This window comes from Colossoma macropomum, unplaced genomic scaffold, assembly GCF_904425465.1.
Source record: "Colossoma macropomum unplaced genomic scaffold, Colossoma_macropomum, whole genome shotgun sequence".
Taxonomy (NCBI): Eukaryota; Metazoa; Chordata; class Actinopteri; order Characiformes; family Serrasalmidae; genus Colossoma; species Colossoma macropomum.
In genome coordinates, this window is record NW_023494810.1 from 34,735,170 (window position 1) to 34,756,059 (window position 20,890).

General features: G+C 40.9%; 2 protein-coding genes across 4 annotated transcripts; one reads left to right on the top strand and one right to left on the bottom strand.

The window, feature by feature from the left end:
* Positions 1-1,786: 1,786 nt before the first annotated feature.
* On the bottom strand, positions 1,787-8,986 carry srsf3b (serine and arginine rich splicing factor 3b). Of its 3 annotated transcripts, XR_005006117.1 has the most exons (8): positions 8,897-8,986; positions 7,666-7,731; positions 6,713-6,923; positions 5,964-6,098; positions 4,965-5,416; positions 3,767-3,805; positions 2,604-2,690; positions 1,787-2,512 (listed from the first exon to the last, which is right to left on the bottom strand). XR_005006117.1 is itself a non-coding variant. In XM_036559479.1 (7 exons), exons 2-7 carry the CDS (start codon positions 7,670-7,672, stop codon positions 2,485-2,487), a joined length of 507 nt encoding a protein of 168 aa, XP_036415372.1. In that variant the 5' UTR covers positions 7,673-7,731; positions 8,897-8,986; the 3' UTR covers positions 1,787-2,484. The 3 variants fall into 3 exon arrangements, 1 of the variants encoding a protein (XP_036415372.1); XR_005006116.1 differs by having other exon boundaries at positions 3,767-5,416; XM_036559479.1 differs by lacking the exon at positions 4,965-5,416.
* Positions 8,987-16,834: 7,848 nt separating this feature from the next.
* On the top strand, positions 16,835-20,864 carry pth4 (parathyroid hormone 4). The gene is made up of 3 exons (XM_036560219.1): positions 16,835-16,895; positions 19,007-19,095; positions 20,627-20,864. The coding sequence occupies exons 2-3, from the start codon at positions 19,007-19,009 to the stop codon at positions 20,862-20,864; spliced, it is 327 nt and encodes a 108-aa protein (XP_036416112.1). The 5' UTR covers positions 16,835-16,895.
* Positions 20,865-20,890: the final 26 nt, after the last annotated feature.

Genomic DNA, 20,890 nt, shown 5'->3' on the forward strand with positions numbered 1-20,890 from the left:
TTGATGATGGAAAATAGTGGAAAATCTGAAATAATAAGTTTTCTTTGGGGACTATTTTGCCTCACAGCACCCTGCATGTATCCCTCCACCATGAATGGAGTTTAAGTTCTCTAAACTATCATAAAACAGTGTCTCAGTCATCAGGCAGTGAATTCATAACCATTTCCTGTAGTAACTTTCTGTGAGGGAGCTTTTAGAGGTGGACGTCTGGTTCCTCTCACCACCACTGTGAACAGTTCTGAAGTTTCTCTAGAACAGAGCGTTTCACACCAAACCACTCTGAACGTTGTTCAGTAAAGTACATTTACATACGTTTATCTTTGTATGGTACATGTGTAAGACTTCCCCATATATTTTAAAATTAATATATTCTGGCATACATTTTAGTGTTTGGAATGTATTTCATCATGGACTGTACTGTGTTTGAAATGTAGTTCAAATCTATAAAAATGCACGTCCATATATTGTTTTTTCCATATGGGCAGCCAACACTGGAGCACATAGTGTAGTTCAAATATCGAAAATTACCCCCTTTACCTCAAATGTAGTCTATCAGTCAGGACATATTTGGTGTCTGAAGTTTAGCTTCTTTAGCTTTAGCACTGAAGCTACGAGGCTAATTTAGCCAACAGGTAACAGAAGCTAATTAGCATGGTGCTAACTGCTCGCCTAAATCATCACACACTCTCCTCAGACTGTGTGGAGGTGTTCAGTGTCTCTAATAGACCTGATTATGTGGTCTCTGACTCTACATGACTCACTGTTCTCTATAGACACGGACTAAAGTACATTAGCACAGCTAAAACAGTAGCCGCTGATATCCTGAGGCCTGAATGTTGTCTGTAATTCTGTCCACACTTTCATTTCAGACTGAACTAAAAACTATTCTTTTTTGCCCAACTACACTACTTGAACATGAGAATAAGGTATTTGGGTCATTCTACAGAAACGTCCATTCTTGTGTCCCTAGCCTTTACAGATACATTGCACGTTAGGGTTACAATTCAGTTCTATTTTTAAATAAAACAATGTTATTTTATCAATTACACCTTCTTGAACCTCAATTTAGCAATATTGGCTTTCAAATCAATTATGTAGAATTCCAAGCACCACAGAAGAGCTCATCCTCTGTCAAGTGTGAAGGTGCTGTAGTTTGAGGTAAAAAAACGTTTTTCTTCAATTTTAACTGCAATAATCTATACATGACTATGGGATATATTATTTAAATGACAAAGAAAATGAATGCCAAATATTATAAAAAATGACAGTTGTGGTCCCCAGGAGTCATGTCACTGGTGTTGCCACATAACAAAAAAAAATCCCTTATTTTGAAATAAAAGTCACACTGATGACATCACTCAACTTCCTTTTACCTGTTTTCTGAGGATCTATGAAGAAAAGCTCATGGTGAGTCCACTGTGTCTTTCAGTTATCAGAGATTTTCTCATTCAGCTCATGATTTCATATGAAGCTTTCAGCTGAAGTCACTGGTGCGACCGACTTTATTCTGAGGTAGTTGTGAAAAAATAGAATACAAATGGATTAAATTCCATATTTTAGTGGATATTCCATGATTGACATGTGGTTTGATGCTCCGTAGCAGTTTAGTAAAATGCATTTTTCATTTAAAATGTCTCTGGGGTTCCCTTTATTATGAGTAACACCAATGAGGATCAGTAACACCAGTGACTCCTACAGAGAGACAGAAGAGTGGACGTTTCTGTAGAATGACCCATATAGTGTAAATACATGAAATAGGACTATATTAAAACACTGAGGCCACAGATCATCCTGGAACCAGTTTAATTTCAGATAAACATTACAAACGGTACAAACACTAGGGAGGACAATAAAACAAAAGGACCAAAACAGAATGTATGAAGGTCAAAAATCTGTTCTTCATAGTGCTGTACATTTCCCCGTCTCAAGCTACATGTCACAATGTCCAATTTATACAGAGGCTCCTCGACGCTAAACATACCAAAAAACGGGGAAAAAATAAAAGGACTTCACATCTCCATTTTTAGGAGCTCATGACACATGTAAAAGGGACTGGACACAGCAGGGGGGGGGGACGACGACAAAACAAACAAACAAACAAAAAAAAACACTATCAGCCAGTTCCTTATATTCACGAACCTTCCATGCATCATCAGGAACAGAAAACAAAAACCCCGAATACTTTTATTTTAAAAAAAGGGATCCCAGATGGAATGCTGCCGGACGAAAAATGAAGTGTAATACAGCAAAGAGTGGAGCACTATCACACAAACACACATCGCAGGGAAACAAAGCCGCTCTAAAACATCTGATCGCTTTATAAAATAAGAGAAGAGAAAAAAAAATAAAATAAAATAAAAAGGACAATAGATAAAGCAAGATGAGTCTGGGGGGGCGCGAGTCCACAACGCTGGAGTTAAAAGACGACTGATCGCAGTCTTTACACAATCCTTCTGTAGCGACCGTCTCAGTGTCTCACCAATCTCACCTCCTGTCGTTCGATCTAGAGCGACTGCAGAGAGAAAATAAAGCCACAGGTGTGAGTGATGGACGTTTTACTGTGGAATAAGAAGGTTCATTAGCGGTCAGTTAAGGTGTGGTACCTTCTGGATCTGGAGAAGGATCGAGATGGTTTATGGTTCCTGTCTCGAGACAGAGACCTCTCCCTTCTGCGGTCTCTGGAGAAAGATCTACACACAGAGAGAGAACACACGGTCAGAGAGATCACGCCTAAACAGAGAGCAGGAAAGGCAGGGCACTAGAGGGGGTTACAGTCTGACACTTCCGACTACATAACAGTCGAACACAAATCAGACTCACAGAATCAAACAACTAGTTTAGAACGCAAAGTGGTGAAAATTAAAGGGCAAGTTATGATGAAACAAGCATTCTGTGAAAACAAATGCTGACTCAATCTTAATTATTTTTAGCTGTGTTTAAGTGCTAATATAAGCACGATGTACGATGTGTTTGATAATCAATATAGAAAGATGATTTAATCCCCTGCTACACTTATTAAATAGTGGATATTTATAGACAGTCAGGTTGACTGGGGAAATCATGGATGGATGCTGAGATTGTAAAGATTTACTAAGCTTTAAAACTTGTTTTTAATGCTGTTTCAGGAGAGATTTAATTTTTTCAAACAGGATTTTTATTTTATATATATATATATATATATATATATATATATATATATATATATATATATATATATATATATATATACACACACACACACACACACACATACATACATACATACACATACACACTTAAAGATTTCCATTTTCAAACAACCATCTACATCTACACCACATTCTTAAGAACCCTTTCATGATGCAAAAAAAACCTTTAATCATGCAAAGGGTTGAGTGTTTATGGTTCTATATAGAAACATTTTCTTTAGAACCCTTGAAGAACCATCTTTAGTAACGTGTGTGTATCACATACAAGGTTTTGTTCCTACAACATGAATCTCCAAAATAGTAATTACTTTTAATGTAAGTCAACAGAACAAAAAAAATTGAGATGAGGTTTTTCCAACAGTAGCGATACACACACACACACACACACACACACACCCCCCTCTTCATTGCCAATTTTCTCCCAAATTTAGTCGTGTCCACTTCCAAACTGTAGCTCAGTCTCCCTCCATCAGACAGGGCGAATTCTACACATCATTATATCTCGTCTGTAGTGGAAAACACCACCACGGCACAAAGGTCCAACCAAATGACTGAGGATTAAGATCGGTTTTGCTTACCTGCTGCGGCTGCGGCTAAAGCTCCTCCTGCGGGGGGATCTGGGGAGGGAGAAGAGGGACGACAGAAAGAAAGAGAGAGTGAGCAACAGAGGGACACACAGCTAACATCAGCCTTTTAACCTTATCCTGCCAGAAAATACCTGCACTCACCACTCGCTCTCAGCACAGCCGCGCTACGGGCCGGAGAGCCGCTAGAAAGGGAGGGAGGGGGAGGAAATTTGACCGGGGGTGGTGAGAGCACCCCGTACAGGAGAGGGTTGGTCAATAACGGCAGTTTTAGAGGGATTTACAAACAGGAAACTGCAGTGCAGTTCTCCAGACACAGTCTAAACCGAGTGCCAGACTGAGGAGGGTTTTAAAATAGAGCTGCAGGGATTCTGAATAATCAGTCATCATACAATCACATGGATTATGTGATGCTAATTCTAACAGACTGTAATGCACCACAGGGGACATAGGAGGCGCTCAATTATGCTCATATGATCCAAATGGACACTCTGACAGATTGTAATGCATTACAGTAAGTGTAGGGGGCGATGTGACTTCTATTTTTTCCCATGTAAAAAGCTCTAAAGTTTTGCTGCATGGTAAATCGACTGGAGTACAGATGTAGCCTGATTGTACTAAAGCTATCAGTTAGACACAGTAAATAACAGCCCTAATTTAAAATAAATCCCACTCAATAGCATGACTAAGGCTAGGCTTAATCTGTGTCTGGACAAGTGCGCACAATCAATATGCCAATTTGGGGACAGATACAGGAATAAGGAGGGGGCTGCATTCTCTCTGAACTGCTAAAGCAATTTATGCAGTTTTTCGTGGAAAACAAATGGAAACTGAGGAACCTTCGTTACTGCGGCACAGAAAAAAACAAAACAATGAAAAAAAAAGTAAAGACAACTCAGTGAAAAAAAAAACCATCATAACGCAGTCAATGAGAGAGCACAGAGCGCTGGAGCACAAAGCTCAAAAGGAGAAACATTATGTAACCTCCTGATGGGAGTTTAAAAGGAGAGAGCTCCTTCCGAGTCTTCAAAAAACAGCCTCGCTCAGGAGCCGCCCCCCCTTTAAACTGTATTTTTCATACCAACCCTTGAATTTCTGGATTAAAATGGAAAAAGGCACCTTTTTCAACCTGTCTCTTCATTTTTTTACAACTGTATTCAGCATCAAACTGTATGAAGCAGGAAAAACTTACTAGTCTTTTGGTTTTCAACAAGCTAGAAATGGCGAAGGGGAGGCGGAGTGCCGGCCGGGGAGGCGGGACTTGGCGGAAAAGGGCAGGCCAGATGCTGCCAGCTGATTAGTTGGCTTGTGGATGGGGGCTGGCTGTAGTGGATTTTTCCTGCTTTTATTGGTTAGCCGAAGGCTGTTGCTGGTGGGTTGTAGTGTAGACATTTGGGAACGTAAAACACGCTGATTGGTCAGGAATGTGAGGTGGGCCGCTGCTGATTGGGTGTTAAGGTTGGAGGAGGAGGAGCTGAGAACGGCATGCTCAGGAACCAATGGGCTGGGCTGGTGCGACCTGACGGTTGGCCATGCCTGGGTCATGTGACACGAACCCAGCCAGCTGATTGGGGCACGCTGGTCACATGATGCTGAAAGAGGACTAGTTGACTGAGGTTGGTGAGAAGAGGCATGGTGGTGACTCTGCAACGGGGTTCATTTTTATTAATATAGATGATAAAAGGAAAAGTAAATAAAAACAACCTTTATTAAATGAAACAAAAGATTGCATTTCAATCATCACTAGCCCCCCCAGCTGAGAGACTGAGAACAGCTAGCATCACATTAATGCCTGCCAACTACTCTGGAGCAATTAACACTGCTAATCAAGTAATAAACCACCTCCAAAACTACTGTGATGCGCAAAAGCAAGGCATTATTAAGAGCTATTACCCAAAGAAGACCCTTAACACCTGAAACAAACCTAGTCTGGGGTATTTAAGCCACTGCTACCCTGAAAGTCTCAATTTTAATGATCAAATGATCAACAAATGGCAAGTGAGGATGAAAAAAACTGCATGCCATCTGAAACAGAGTCAAAAACTGCTCGTGCAGAAAGATCAGGAACAGCTCGGAGGGAGCAGGAGCTTTAATGGTTTGGATGGTTATACTGGGGGGAGGGGCAGAAACCGATTAGTTATTCATCTGATAGAGATTACACTTCACACAGGTGTGCAGGGGGCAGAGTTACCTGCGCCTGGGAGGCGGGCTGCGACGCCGGTAATCGTCACGCGGGCGGCGGCTCCAGGAAGGGGGCGGGCCTCGGTTACGTGAGCGCTTTTCGCCATTGGACATCTCGACCCTCACACGGCAACCGCACAGAGTCCTGCATTATAGTGAATAAACATCAGACGGAGCTGGATGATATTTTTTGTATTACTGGACAAACTATGGCAAAAAGGGAAATAAGAAATCTCTGAAACTACAGAAAAATGATATTAAATCTAATTAACAAGTTCATAAGTATGTATGAAAACATACATATACACATATTTATACATATATACACACACACACACACACACACACACACACTGAAGTAATAAAAATGTAATAAAGATGCCACAGACTGTTAAATATTACAAATTTTATGTGTATTTCAAAATTTGATATTGATAATGATCATTTCATCACCCAGGCAAACAGACAAGCACTTAACCGTACTATCCTCCCGAGAATCTGTACTACTCCAAGCATACTTCCTGTAAAACACAAAGCCTTTTCAGGCCGACACGCCGTACCTCGCCACACCTGGATGAAAGCATTCAGCCATGCAGGAACCAGCCTGGCTGGTCATTTGCATAGTGAAATGAATGCAGCGTGGCTTCATGCTTTCCTTATTCAAATACAACAGCTTATACGCCCTTCGCCTTTGAGCAATAACCTGCCTCTACTCTCACTGTCTGATCAACCATAGATGTGCATATATTCACGTCTTACCTGCCGTCCAGTTCTCTGACTGCGTCTGTAGCATCACGAGGGTCCTCAAATTCTACGAAAGCAAAGCCAGGGGGGTTCCTGGCCACCCAGACGCTGCGCAGTGGGCCATAGTACCCAAACGCCCTCTCCAGCTCAGATTTATTACCGTTATTCCCCAGGTTCCCCACGTACACCTTACAGTCCAACGGGCAGTCTCTATGCATGCCGGGATCTGGAAATAGCGAGAAGAATAGAAGAAAAGAAGATCAGAGAGAAACAGACTTAGGCTACAAACACAAACTGACTTCCATTTAAATCAAGCAACAGAGTGATTTGCTCCCAGGATAATGGGGATAAAAGACTAGGCTTAATCTTAGTCTGGAAAAATTGGCTTCAATTTTTAAGAACTGAAAGTGACAAATTTCCATATAACAGCCAATAAACTTAGACTAGGAGCAAACCACACTGCTAATAGTAATTCTAGGCCATTCTAATTTAGGACTAGGCACAATCTCAGCCTGGAACACTCAAATTTAGCTTTACAAACTCAAATTTTTGGTAAAATATCACCCTTTAGCACCCCCAATCCAGGTGTGATCTATGTTTCACCCAACCAAACCCGACATGGAAACAGGATGCAAATATATATTAGATGTTTGAATAATGCTTTACATAATGCTAAAAATGCCAAAAGCAATGCTATCAAACGTGTTCCAAAGACTAATCTGAATAAAAAGACATACTGTAAAAAGCAAAAATGAAGACTAAAACATTCATTGTCATTTTTAGCAATTTAAGTAATAATTACAAGCATTATTTAAACACATCCACCAAATAAATATTCCCAATATGAGCTGGAAACACTACTGTAAGGTGTTTCAGGCCAGAACAGAACAATAACTTATTACATTTTAAACATTAAACCAGAGACAAAAACAGATTAGCATGCAAAGAATTAAAAATGGTGTGTTTACCTCCCATTGCAACAGGCCTCAACTCTCTAAACAAAAACTGGTACTCCGGAAAACACGAATCAGTAACTGAAAGAAGAATCGGTGATTTAGATTTTCATGCAATATACATTTTCCACACACAACACAACACTGTATGAGAGAGATGAGAGAACAACAACAACAACAACTATACACAAGAAATCCAAAATCCTATGTTTTTACTCTGAATTCAGACCATGTGGCCTCGTTTCCAGGAGCAAAAGCTGCAGCAGTGGGTTTTAGAGTTTGTTTGTTTTTTTCCAAAAGGCTGTGCTTTTTCTGATGGATGAGCATCAGCTTCGTGTGTATGGTGTGGAAATGCACAGCACATGGAAATACATTCAGCTCTTCACACATTTCCACTAAAACCCAAATGGAAGCTGAAGGGGAGAGGCAGAGTTAACTGGGGCCTAACACGAGCCAATGCAGTTACTGGGTCATTTACCTAATTAAATAAATCCTCTTACCTTTCAGAATCGGCTTCTGTACGGTTTAAAATTAAACACAGACATCTGGGTCAGTTTAATCCCCACTGTTTGATACTGTAATGCACAGTTTCGTATTAAAAACTACGTTAGGCCACAGTGGTTTTAACCTTTCATTAACCAAATTAAACGTAAATTACCTCCTGTTTTCTGATGCTGCGCGTGTGTAAAGTGATGCCCAAAACGCATACGTTGTTGTTTTTGTTAATTAGTTAGCTTAGCTGCGAACGAGGCCGTTCTTACTCGAATTTCCCGTTCCACCTTAAAAGGCGCAGCATTACGATCTGGCGCCTACACGCGGCACAACATAGCCGCCGCGCCATTTAAGGTGGAACGGAAAATTCGACTAAGACGCCAAACTCAGCCTCGTCCGCCTTTGTTAGCTACCAGCTCAAAATGGCGCAGGAACACGCTGGCAGCAGCGTGAACCGAAATATCGCACATTTTTGCTCTAAAAGCGGGGTAAATTATTATCACCACATCCAATTTACTGCGAATTCGAAGCGAAAAGTGCTGAATGTGCGCAGAATCAGCTACCAGCAGTCACGTTAGCCATGTAGCTAAGCTAAGCTAACAGCTCTGAAATGGCTGCGCCTGCGAGAATGACCCTGACACTGTCTTTAAGCCGATCTACAAAGCAAAATAAAGCATTAAGATGGATCGAACACAGTCGGGCATACAGCCTAAACGTTTACAATCCTACAGAAAAAGGACAAAAGTGTTTTTACCGTGTTTTATTCCTTGTGATCCGCCGCTGTTTGTTTTCCGCGCTGCTCGACTTTCTACAATAAAATGGCGAAGCAGAAATTGGCGCCGCCTGTAGCTCTGACGTAGGGCGCGAAGGGGAGGGGCTAATGCGAGTGGGAGGAGTCTGCTGATTAATTTACAGTGGCCCCTAAAAGTATTTAAATATTTAAAAACGTATTAAAAGGGAATTCCACTGATTTTTAAACATTCACTCACAGTTCTGTGTCTACGATGTAATCAGAGAGATTCAGAGTGGTTTGGTGTGAAATGGTTCAGATGTCTTTACAGTGGTGCTGATAGGAACCAGGGGTCGCCATGACTACAACACAGATATAGACATTTTATTTACTATCCAGAACCACCAGTGAACCTACACGCAGAGCCGGTTTATGAGGAGTCTGGCTTCTTCCTCTTTCCCCCGTTTCATCAAAAACGCCTGCAAAACAGCAGAGGGCGCCCGCGAGCGAGTCCTCAATGAATGGGGTAAATGGAGCTAAACGGATAAAAACAAAAAGTTATTGTTTCTAATCACTGAACCAGAACTTTCCTTTAATTATAGAAAATAAATGGATTTGTTTCACTACAAAAGCAAACAAAACTCACCTGTATGTTTCCTTTTTCTACAGCAAACGGGTTTTGGGCATCAGCAAACATTAGTGATACTGAGGCGCTGTTTTAAACTCCTATAACTCGAGTTTAAAAGCTCTTAAAAATATAAAAGCGGTGTTAAAATGTTTAATGCTGTTCTTTGTTCAGGAAATGAATGTACTATACTATGTTACAGTAAAAATGTTTAAAAGTGTATAAACTATAATTTTGCTCAAATAACCCATTCATGTTGAACTCGCTCAGGAGCGCCCTCTAGCGTTTCAGAAACCGGGAAGACATTCCAGATCATTCTACTGTCTACACGTTCTCTGCTACATGAGTCTGTATGGAATGTTGATGATGAAAAATATCACAAAATCTGAAATAATAAGTTTTCTTTGAGGACTATTTTGCCCCACAACACCCTGCATGTATCCCTCCACCATGAACTGATTTCAAACACTCAATTATTCATTATAATTATCAAGTTTTGAATTTAAAGCCGAATTTAAAGTCAGGCCTGTCCAGTTGGAACTGTGAGAAACATCACTGTTGAAAAAATCTCCACTTTAGACTTAAAAGATGGAACTGTCTATTGTCAAAACTAGCCTCCGTGCAGGTAGAAAGTAAGATGTGGAGTTTGCGTAGATGCTGCTATGTAGATGGACGGTAAGGTGTGTAACTAGACCCTCAGCGGATGGTCAGCACTTGTTACAGTTGGACAGAAGCACAAACAGAGTGACCCAAAATCCAGACCTGCAGAGTGTCCATCCTCACGGCTCTCTAATAAAGGGTCTCCTAAAATTAGATCAACATCAAGGAGAACTTTATCATCATCCCATCCATATACAGTATAATGCTCCTCCAGGGCCAGTGAGAACCGGACTACACAACACAGAACAAAACATGGGTCCGCACAGAACGCACTTGGCCTCAGCAGGTTAGCCTCAGTGAGCGAATCGGCTATCCATGCAAACTTTGCGATGCACAACGTTTTTTAAGTTGTTTGAGCATAAAGTTAATAGCGTGTGTGAGTACTCGCTTTGTCTGGATATAAACTCTGAGTAGAGCCGTAATGCCTTTCTTATTGCTCTTGTTGGCCGTGTAGCCTTTAGCATGCTAATGAGCCAGCTAGCCAAGCAAAGTGATGAGGTTTCAGCAGACGTGTGTAACAGATGGAGCAGTTTTAACTTAAACATGCAAATCAAATGTTATAGATTTGAAATGTGAAGCTATTTATTGCTCTAGCTTATAAACAGCTTCATCTGCTGTGGTTTTCAGGTTTGAAAAGGGAAATGCGTCAGGGCGCAGTGACTTCTGGGTGAGTTCTGCTGCTGAAGTCGACACTGGTGTTCACTCGATCTCTCTTATTGCTGTGTTGCTCAGTTAAGTGAGTTTAAAACATGAGCTGATCTTTCCAGTAGTGATGATAAACTGAAGCTTTCCTCTAAACTGAGCTCCACCAAGGAAAAACATCTAACCATTGCACCATTTGCTGGACCATCATTCATTGTTTACTTTATTTTGAACAACCCTTTGCATTAGAAAGCGAAGCTCTGCTTTTGGTGACCCCTTTCTTTTAAATACAGGGCATCAAACAATGCCACACCATGCTTATTTCTAAAGTCATTGTATTGGAAGAGGCTTCACTACTCAAGCTTTTAAAACCACTGACACCTGCTGGTTAAAGGCATGAACTGCAGCTCTAAAGCTTTGTCCTGGTTGGGGAGAAGTTTCAGGACAAAACAATATGTTTGTCAGAAAGTGTGTTAAGACACACCTGGGGCATCTTCACCCAGAGGATAGGAATGTTCTAAATGAGATCTCCTCTTCATCTCAGGTTCTTCTCCTAGACGAATTCCAGTTTGAAATCAGAGTGAGACCGAATCTGTTTTCTCCTGTTTCTGAAATTCTGCTCCTGAGAAATAAAACTCAGATTTTCTCTCTTTGATCAAAATACTGTCACACATGTGGATTAACTCTTTAGTGTCTAACTCGTCTCAGCCCATGTTAATCTCCTTTTATCTCCTAAGAGGGGTTAAGGAGCAACAATTCAGAAATTGATTCAAATTTAAGGTTTGTGTTTGTGTGTGTGTGTGTGTGTGTGTGTGTGTGTGTGTGTGTGTGTGTGTGTGTAAACCCTGCTGTATTAAAAAGGCAGTGCACACAAGTCTGAAAGTCCTCTACAAGTCATGGTGGCAGTCGTGGGCTGGAGCTTAGAGAGGTTGGGGAACCAGCCTTGTGACCGGAAGGTCGCCGGTTCAGTCCAGTTGGGGGTTAGTCACGTACCTGAGCCGACAGTACAACTGCTCCCCGGGCGCTGCGGATAGGGCTGCCCACCACTCCGTGCTCACTGCCCCATAGTGTGTGTTCACTAGTGTGTATGTGGTGTTTCACTGCGCAGATGGGTTAGAATGCGGAGGTGAAATTTCCCTGTTGTGGGACTAATAAGGGTCACTTAATCTAATTAAATGCAGCCACTGCAGCTTGTATTTAAACTCATCAGGCTCTGAAAATTCTTTAAAAAGAGTTAGCTAGCTAATCAGCTTATCTGGCCACTTTAGGCCTTTAATAGTCTCATCCAATAAACACAAGACAAACTAAGTTAATCAGTTATAGTGCAATTAATGGGCACCTGACATATGATTGATAGCTGTAGCTTTGTGTCCTCCAAGAGGTCAACTGTTCTGTCCTCTGATTGGCTCCTGTAGGAAGGAGGAAGAGCCCAGCTAGGCTCCTGTACACCCATCTCAGACTGACTTCCTCTATGGTTTTAAAACGGCATTTATAATCTTTGTTTCTGTGTTTTGATGTTGAAACTGAGCTGAAGTGAAGAATCTCCTCCTGCAGGTGTCTGTTAAGAGCATGTTCTTCCCTTTACAGAACCCACCTCCAGCAGGGGGCAGCAGGAGCTCCAGCTCACCGAGGTTTTGTTTCCTCTGTGCGGTGCTGACCCAGGCTGGTTTATAGATCCCTACACTGCCGACTGTTATTGGCTCTCAGAGCTACATTTTAAAAGAGAACCTGGTTGGCTTTAGTGTTTAAAATAAACTTGAAGCTGGCATCAGTGGACACACTCAGCACTGCAGTGAAAGCGACATGGTGGTGGTGTTAGTGTGTGTTGTGCTGGTTTGAGTGGATCAGACACAGCAATGCTGCTGGAGTTTTTAAACACTGTCCAGTCTCTGTCCACTCTATTAGACACTCCTACCTTGTCGGTCCACCTTGTAGATGTAAAGTCAGAGACGATAGCTCATCTGCTGCTGCACAGTTTGTGTTGGTCATCCTCTAGTCCTTCATCAGTGGTCACAGGACACTGCCCACAGGACGCTGTTGGCTAGATATTTTTGGTTGGTGGACTATTCTCAGTCCAGCAGTGACACTGAGGCGTTTAAAGAGTCCAGGAGCACCGCTGTGTCTGATCCACTTGCACCAGCACAACACACACTAACACACCACCACGTCAGTGTTACTGCAGTGCTGAGAATGATCCACCACCCAAATAGTACCTGCTCTGTGAGGGTCCATGAGGGTCCTGACCACTAAAGAACAGGGTAACAAAGTATCAGAGAAACAGATGGACTACAGTCTGTAACTGTAGAACTACAGAGTGAGACTATGCGGTCAGTGGAGCTGATAAAGTGGACAGTGTAGACCAGGTTACAGTCCATTTTTACCCAATGTATTGAATTCAGTAAATAAATGGTAACTGTGCTTTAGAACTTGTGGAAATGTAGCATACTGAGTTCATATGCAGAGGCAGAGAACAGCTGAAGCTTTTTACTCTTCACTTAGAACATCAACAAAATGTGTAGTTTGGCCCTGGGGGGCCCAAACTTATGCACACAACTGTGTATACAGCTCACTGAGGCCGTTTGTGTGCAGGTAGCTCTTCTGCTGATCTGTGTTGCTCTGATTAACGATGGATTGGTGCCTAAGTGCAGTTTGAGACGGAGGTGAGTTTACCTGCAGTTTAATTCAGATTCTCTGTTCACACTGCAGTTTAGATCAGTACACACAGTACCGATTCTCTGTTTACTACTTTCTCTCTAGATGTGAGTTTTCATCAGGAGGAAATTTGGCTGTGTGTGTTACGGTGATGTGCTTTTGTTATATTTTAACACTAACAACTCCTCGAAAGGGAGAAACATCAGTCTGCCTGAAGCTGTTTGGAATTAAAGACTGAGCTGGACTCCGTCTGTTTATATCCTTATGATGACCGTTGAATGTTGGGAACAAACACCAACACAAGAAACTAGAAACAGTCCCCACCTGTGCAGCCAGCGCTCCATTCTCTCCCATCAGCTCATCGGTTCTTCTGTCCTTTTGGCTGTTGTCTGTTTTCAGGTCTTGCTGTTGCTTTAAGACCTCATGAACTCTTTAAAAGAGCCTGTAATAAACATCCTGCCCAACTTCAGAACCTCTTAGTATTTAAGTGTTTGTCTCGTAGATCCGTTTTCTGTTTGGTATCAATACAAACTACTTAAAGCTTTTCATGCTCAGAAATTAAGTTTGCTAAACACTTCCTGTGTTTGTTTTAATGATGGAAAAAGAGTGAAGAAATCAGCTCAGAACAACAGAGCTTTGCTCTACTTTCCAAACTTTAAAGAGGAATTCGCCAATTTTTCAATATTCTCCTATAATTGAGATGTAAACAGAGTGGTTTGGTGTGAAATGGTTCAGATGTCTTTACAGTGGTGGTGATAGGAACCAGGGGTCACCATGACTACAACACAAATATAGACATTTTATTTACTATCCAGAACCACCAGTGAACCTACACGAGTCTTCTGAGTCTATATGGAATGTTGATGATGGAAAATAGTGGAAAATCTGAAATAATAAGTTTTCTTTGGGGACTATTTTTCCTCACAGCACCCTGCATGTATCCCTCCACCACGAATGGAGTTTAAGTTCTCTAAACTATCATAAAACAGTGTCTCAGTCATCAGGCAGTGAATTCATAACCATTTCATGTAGGAACTTTCTGTGAGGGAGCTTTTAGAGGTGGACGTCTGGTTTCTATCGCCACCACTGTGAACAGTTCTGACTGAGTTTCTCTAGAACAGAGCGTTTCACTCTGTTTACATCTTAACCACTTAATTATGTAGAATTTTTGAAAGATCAGTGGAGTTATCCTTTAAATAAGTGTAAATAATGTCAGTAGAGTGTGTCATGGTCCTACTCGTCACCAGACTTCACTCAACTGGCAACAACAGTTTCTTAAACTTCTCCAGAGTTAAAAATGGCCTTTTAATAGGCGAATGATTTCTCAGCTCTTCCTGAACGTGATCTTAATTGTTTTTGTCTGTCCAGTTTCTATGGCCTCAGAATGTAGGACGTCTCTGGTGTGACCTCCTGACCTTTAGCACAAGCCTTTTTTGCTGGGTCTATTTTGAGCGGGCATTGTTCTCTCTGAGGCAGCTGGTCGCTAACTAGCCGATTTAAAGCGCTGAGGAATTTAGTGTAGGAGCGTAATGGCTGCATTTCTCTCAGACAGAAACCAGCTCTGTTAAGTGTTACTACAGTGATAGAGGCTCTGTGGTTCCTCTCACGCTACAAACGCAATCATTTTGATTTAATTGCTTGGTTTCAAAGCTGAGATACATCACTAAGAAGAAAGTATTTTAATGGGGCGCTGCAATGACAAAAGCCCTGAGTGGAGCTAAACACTTATTCCTTTAAAGTGAAAGTTTGAAGAAAAATTAAATTTACTCAGTTTGGACAAAAATTCAGGCCGAAAGATGCTACTGTTTTTATCTGTGTGACAAGTTTAGTCCACGTTTATAGATAACAGTGTTTTATATAGTGTCAGAAAATAAGGTTGCTTAAAGGCATTATTTAAAATTTCTGCATAATTAAGTGGTTAAGATGTAAACAGAGTCGTTCAGAGTGGTTTGGTGTGAAACGCTCTGTTCTAGATAAACTTACCGAGTCAGGATTGTTCACAAAGGTGGTGACAGGAACCAGACGTCCACCTCTAAAAGCTCCCTCACAGAAAGTTACTACATGAAATGGTTATGAATTCACTGCCTGATGACTGAGACACTGTTTTATGATAGTTTAGAGAACTTAAACTCCATTCGTGGTGGAGGGATACATGCAGGGTGCTGTGAGGAAAAATAGTCCCCAAAGAAAACTTATTATTTCAGATTTTCCACTATTTTCCATCATCAACATTCCATATAGACTCAGAAGACTCGTGTAGGTTCACTGGTGGTTCTGGTTAGTAAATAAAATGTCTATATTTGTATTGTAGTCATGGCGACCCCTGGTTCCTATCAGCACCACTGTAAAGACATCTGAACCATTTCACACCAAACTGATACGACAAAAATAACAAGATACTTCAAGACATTTTCATGATACACAACATGCATCATGGTATTTAGGTTTTCTGAGGTTTGTAACAGACAAAATAGAACCTGTAGTGCCACATATACTATGATGATAACAATAATAATAATAATAATAATAATAATAATATATGTCAATGATTTTTATTAGTGTTTTACAAACTGGGCTAAATCCAATAAAACAGGCCCAATTACGCCCACTTCGTAATGAAACATGGTTAGTCAGTGTTCTTTAAGTACTGGCGATATTTACGATATACTCAGAAAAGCGTACTGTGACATAATTTATCACAATAGCAATAAAATATCATCATCTTGTTTACATGTCAATCACTGAAATATGCAGACTTTTTTTAAAAAAAAGTGGAAATCCTGTTTAAAACTTTTAAAAAGTGCAGTTTAAAAGCCTGCAGTTAGCACCATGCTAATTAGTGAACATAAGCTCCCATTACCTGTTAGCTATATTAGCTTTAGCTCCAGCGCTAACCTAAATAAGCAAACTTCAGACACATATTTCTTCACACATTTCGTTTTTAGAGACTCACGTTAGACACGATGGAAGAGGCTAATACTGTAATCTGACACTAGGGAGTTCTGTTCTTTGAGGTATTGATTAAGCGAAGCTTCTTCTTATGTTTTTAATGCAAACTAGTTCCAGAATAAGTGCTTTGTGAGTGAAACGATGACCCAGATATCCGGTTCTAAAGCTGTGAGTTGGCTCTACCTGGGCTAACGGGATTACTGAGGAGTAGCTGATAGTTAGCACCCAGGACGAGTGCTCTGAAAAGCTAGCACTGCTAGCACATTCACATGCTAATGGTTTAGTAGATGAGCTGTGAGTGGCGTCAGAGGTGAAGAGCCGCCTCTGGATCACCGGGCGGGGTGACGTGCTGTGACTGAGCGCTGACGGAGATGATGAGCGTATAAAAGTCACAGTGGTGCACACACACACTCATACACACTCATACGCCGCAGGGCTGGAGGAGATCAGGCAGAACTCAGACGGTTCTTCTCACCTGGAGCACAGAGTCAGAAGGTGAGTCTGGCAGATACGATGCATGAACACACAGAGATACTGATGATAACTTATTATAATGACTGTAATGCCATAGTTACTGATCAGTAACAGCAATAAAAGAGAAAATAAACAAATAAATGTTTTTTAAAAGTTATGAGTTTCAATTTAAACCATATATGAAGCAATAACAGACCAGATTGAACAATAATTCCTAAAAAGAGAGGTAGAATTAAATTAGAAGTTAAATTAAAGAGATACGTTTTTGATGTTTGTTAAACGTGTGTGTGCCAAGTTCCACAGTTTAGAAGCAGGATAGCAGAAAAGGTGTCAATACAGAAATCTATGAACATAAAATATATAAATATGTCCATATGTGACTAATATAAGTTGGACAAAAGGGAAATCAATATATGCTAATATGTCATATATTTTTAATCCATATATTTTCCTGTTTCAGATTAGTTAAACTTAGAATATTTAATTTAATACTTCTATGAACACTGTTTAGTTATTATAACTACTAAAAATGTTTCACTTCAAACATCAAATCTAACATTTATCTGACGCATAAAATGTGTAAACCATCTCAGGAACAATGTCCCACTTTTTACAGGGTTTCTTTGCTGAAAGTGACTTCAATCATCCACACTAATGACATCAGCATACCAGCATCCAAAGCATGCTGGTTTTGCTGGTGACCGGCCATGCTGCTCTATTTAAGTTGTTTATCTGAGGTTGTTGTGAATGACACTTTGACCTTGTTTAAAATGTTTTTTGCCTTTACCATGCGTCCATATTTGCAGCCTAGTCGTAGAATCACTAACGTATTGGTTAGCACATGCTCATTGACTTCTGTTATAAAGGAGTTTGGAGTTATGGATAATTATGCTTTTATTGCTTTTAACATTTCATCTTTATTCATTCCTTGACATTTTTAAAAATCTGATTCACAATTTTAGGCCAGGGTAGTGTTAGGAGTCTTGCCCAAGGACTCTTATTGGTATTGTGTAGGGTGCTTACCCAGGTGTTACCCACTGCACTATACCAACCATCAAAAAAGCAAATTTCAGACACCAAACAGCCCAGATAGCAGCATATATCCATCCGCTGGCTTGATGAGGTCGGCGCCCCACTGACTGTTTGCCGCTGCTGGTCCCCCCTCGGACCACCCAGATTACTGTCTTGCGTACAAGCTTTAACTAGTTTTTAATCTCCTCAAACAGATTTGAAATGTTAAGACAAATATTAAAAGCAACTGAGAAAAAAATAAAAGAGCTATGCACTTAAAAAGATGGTTCTTCAAGGGTTCTTTGGTAAAAGGAAAGATTCTATTTAGAACCATGCGTTCTATATAGAACCTTTACATGCTTAAATGGTTTCTGCATGGTGAAAAGGTTCTTCAGATTCAGGGGGAATGTCTTGTATGTACATAGAACCATCGCCTTTGCTAAAGAACCATGGAAGAACTATTCATATTCACAGTGTTTAGGTTCATATTCATTATTTTTAGTCTAACTAGTTTTTAATTTCCTCAAACAGATTTTAAATGCCCACAGACTTTTATTTTGGAAAGTAACCTGAGAGAAAAAAATTATGACTAGGCCTAATATGAAATGCTTTTATAGAAAATGTTGTTGCTGACACTGAGCTGGATTAAAATTATTTTCTAAACTAATTTGCAAAGTATAACTAAAGAAAGGAAGAAAGGAAAAATCAGTAAACTGGACTGTGAGTGGAAAATGAGTGATAATAAGTGGAATTTTGTCTATTACTCTGCGTAACTGCCGGGTGGGCCGCCCAGAAAACGCTGAGCAAAACGCCACTGGACCACCAGCTTTGCCATCAGCAGACCGACAGTGGTCCACTGTCCTCTTGCTGTCAGAGTATGTTTGGTTAAATATGAATTGTAATTAATATTTGCATTGAAAAAAACAACTGCAGTACCATAATTGCCCACTGGGGGCTGCAGCCCACAGGCTGAAAATGACTGTTGTGTAGATTGTATAAATAAAATCTGTTTGTTGTGGATCTAACCGATTATTTCCAGGACGTCTTGACTCCGACTCGACTCTGGCAGTTTTGACTACATCACTAAATTTTACAGTAACAGGATGTTGTTGTGTTTGCAGATGATGCTGAAAGCTCAGAGATACCAAACCTCCATCAGTCTGATAGTGCTGATGGTGTTAACACTCACACACTGCCAGGAGAACGAGAGGTGAGTACAACACACATTCACACATTCACACATTTACACAGGTGTGAAGTCCAGAGAATCTAACTGAAAGTATTAGCACCCTGTTAAAGGGCCCCCTGAGCTCCACTGATAACGTTTGTGTGGTTTCATTCAGCAAAAACAGTTATCATTCATTTCTTTACATCTTTACACTCATTTACCTTCATTTACATTCTTTTACAAAAGGTCGGCACCCCACTACTGCTGGGCCCCCCTCGGACCACCCAGATTACTGTCCTACATACAAGCTCTACCTTGTTTTTAATCTCCTTAAACAGATTTTAAAAGCACACAGACTTTTATTTTAGAAAATTAACTAAGACGAATATTACAAACAACTGAGAGAAAAATAATGACTAGGCCTGATATAAATGATGTTATAGAAGATTATAAAGTTATGTACTAAACTGATTTACAAAGTATAACTAAGGAAAGATGGGGGGGGGGGGTCAGTGAGTGAAAAATGACCCAGTGGACCACCAGCTTTGCCATCACCGGGCGAACAGTGGGCCACTATCCTCTTGCTATCAGGGACCTTTGACACTTTCATCATGAGCGCTGCTTTAAAGTGATAGTTTGGTGAAAAGTCTAATCCCCCCAGTTTCCCCCTTTATTACTCTGAATGTAGTCGATCAGCCGAGACATGTTTGGTATCTGAAGTTTGCTTCTTTAAATTTTTCATTTTAGCGCTGGAGCTGTGAGGCTAATGTAATGGAAGCATTTACCCCACCAATTAGCATTGTGCTAACTGCATGACTAAAGAATCACACGCTCGCCTCCACATGTATAACAGGGGTTTAAGGGGTTCAGGATGTTTTGTATTCCGTTCTGATTGGCTGCATTGGCTGCAGTCAGGGCTGAAACCAGAGAACATGTAGAGAGGAGAATTAACACTCTGTAATGTCTTCCGGGTTTCTCAAACTCTAGAGGGCGCTCCCGAGCGAGTCCAAAATGAATGGGTTAATATGGAGCATTTGAGCAAAATTATAGTTTCTAAATGCTTAAACTTTTTAAATGTAAAAGAATTCATTCATTTCCTGAACACAGCATAAAACATTTTAACACTGCTGTTATATTTTTAAGAGCTTTTAAACTCGAGTTATAGGACGCCTCATGTACGTTCATGACATTAGTGAGCACAAACAGCCAATGAGCTGCTCTGCTCGCCAACCAATCAGCACTCAGTATCAGTAATGTTAGCGTCTTGCTACCCAAAACCCGTTTGCTGTAGAATAAAGGAAACATACAGCTGAGTTTTCTTTGCTTTTTTAGTGAAATCCATCCTCCTACTGTCTAAAATTAAAGGAAAGTTCTGGTTCAGTGATTAGAAACTATTTTAACTTTTCATTTTTAGCCGTTTAGCTTCATTCACCCCCATTCATTGATGACTCGCTCTGAGGCGGCCTTCAGTCCTATTTTTGATAGAACGGGGAAAATAGGAAGTGGCCAGACTCCTCATAAACCGGCTCTGGCTGAAACCCTCTTGATAAGTTCTCTCTGTCTCCCCCTGCAGGCGGGCAGTAACAGAGCACCAGCTGATGCATGACCGCGGCCGCTCCATCCAGAGTCTGAAGAGACTCATCTGGCTGTCCAGCGCCATCGAGGGTCTACACACGGCTCACACTCGCACGCCGTCCACGGACGACCAGCAGCCTGCAGACAGCAGCCTCCACAGGGGGGCGCTAGAGCTGCTGCTGAGTGACATGTACAGGCCATACCTCACCACCGGTATGGGGGATGGAGAAAAATAACACCCACCACAACAAATACCCTCTGA

Excerpts from the sequence above, each read along its gene's own strand:
- srsf3b (XM_036559479.1), bottom strand. Across the intron at positions 6,099-6,712 it reads GTCAGAGAACTGGACGGCAG|GACTCTGTGCGGTTGCCGTG; the intron begins GTAAGACGTGAA and ends ACTATAATGCAG. Across the intron at positions 2,691-3,766 it reads TTTAGCCGCAGCCGCAGCAG|ATCTTTCTCCAGAGACCGCA; the intron begins GTAAGCAAAACC and ends CTCTGTGTGTAG.
- pth4 (XM_036560219.1), top strand. The coding sequence starts at position 19,007 with ATGATGCTGAAAGCTCAGAGATACCAAACCTCCATCAGTCTGATAGTG. Across the intron at positions 19,096-20,626 it reads CACTGCCAGGAGAACGAGAG|GCGGGCAGTAACAGAGCACC; the intron begins GTGAGTACAACA and ends CTCCCCCTGCAG.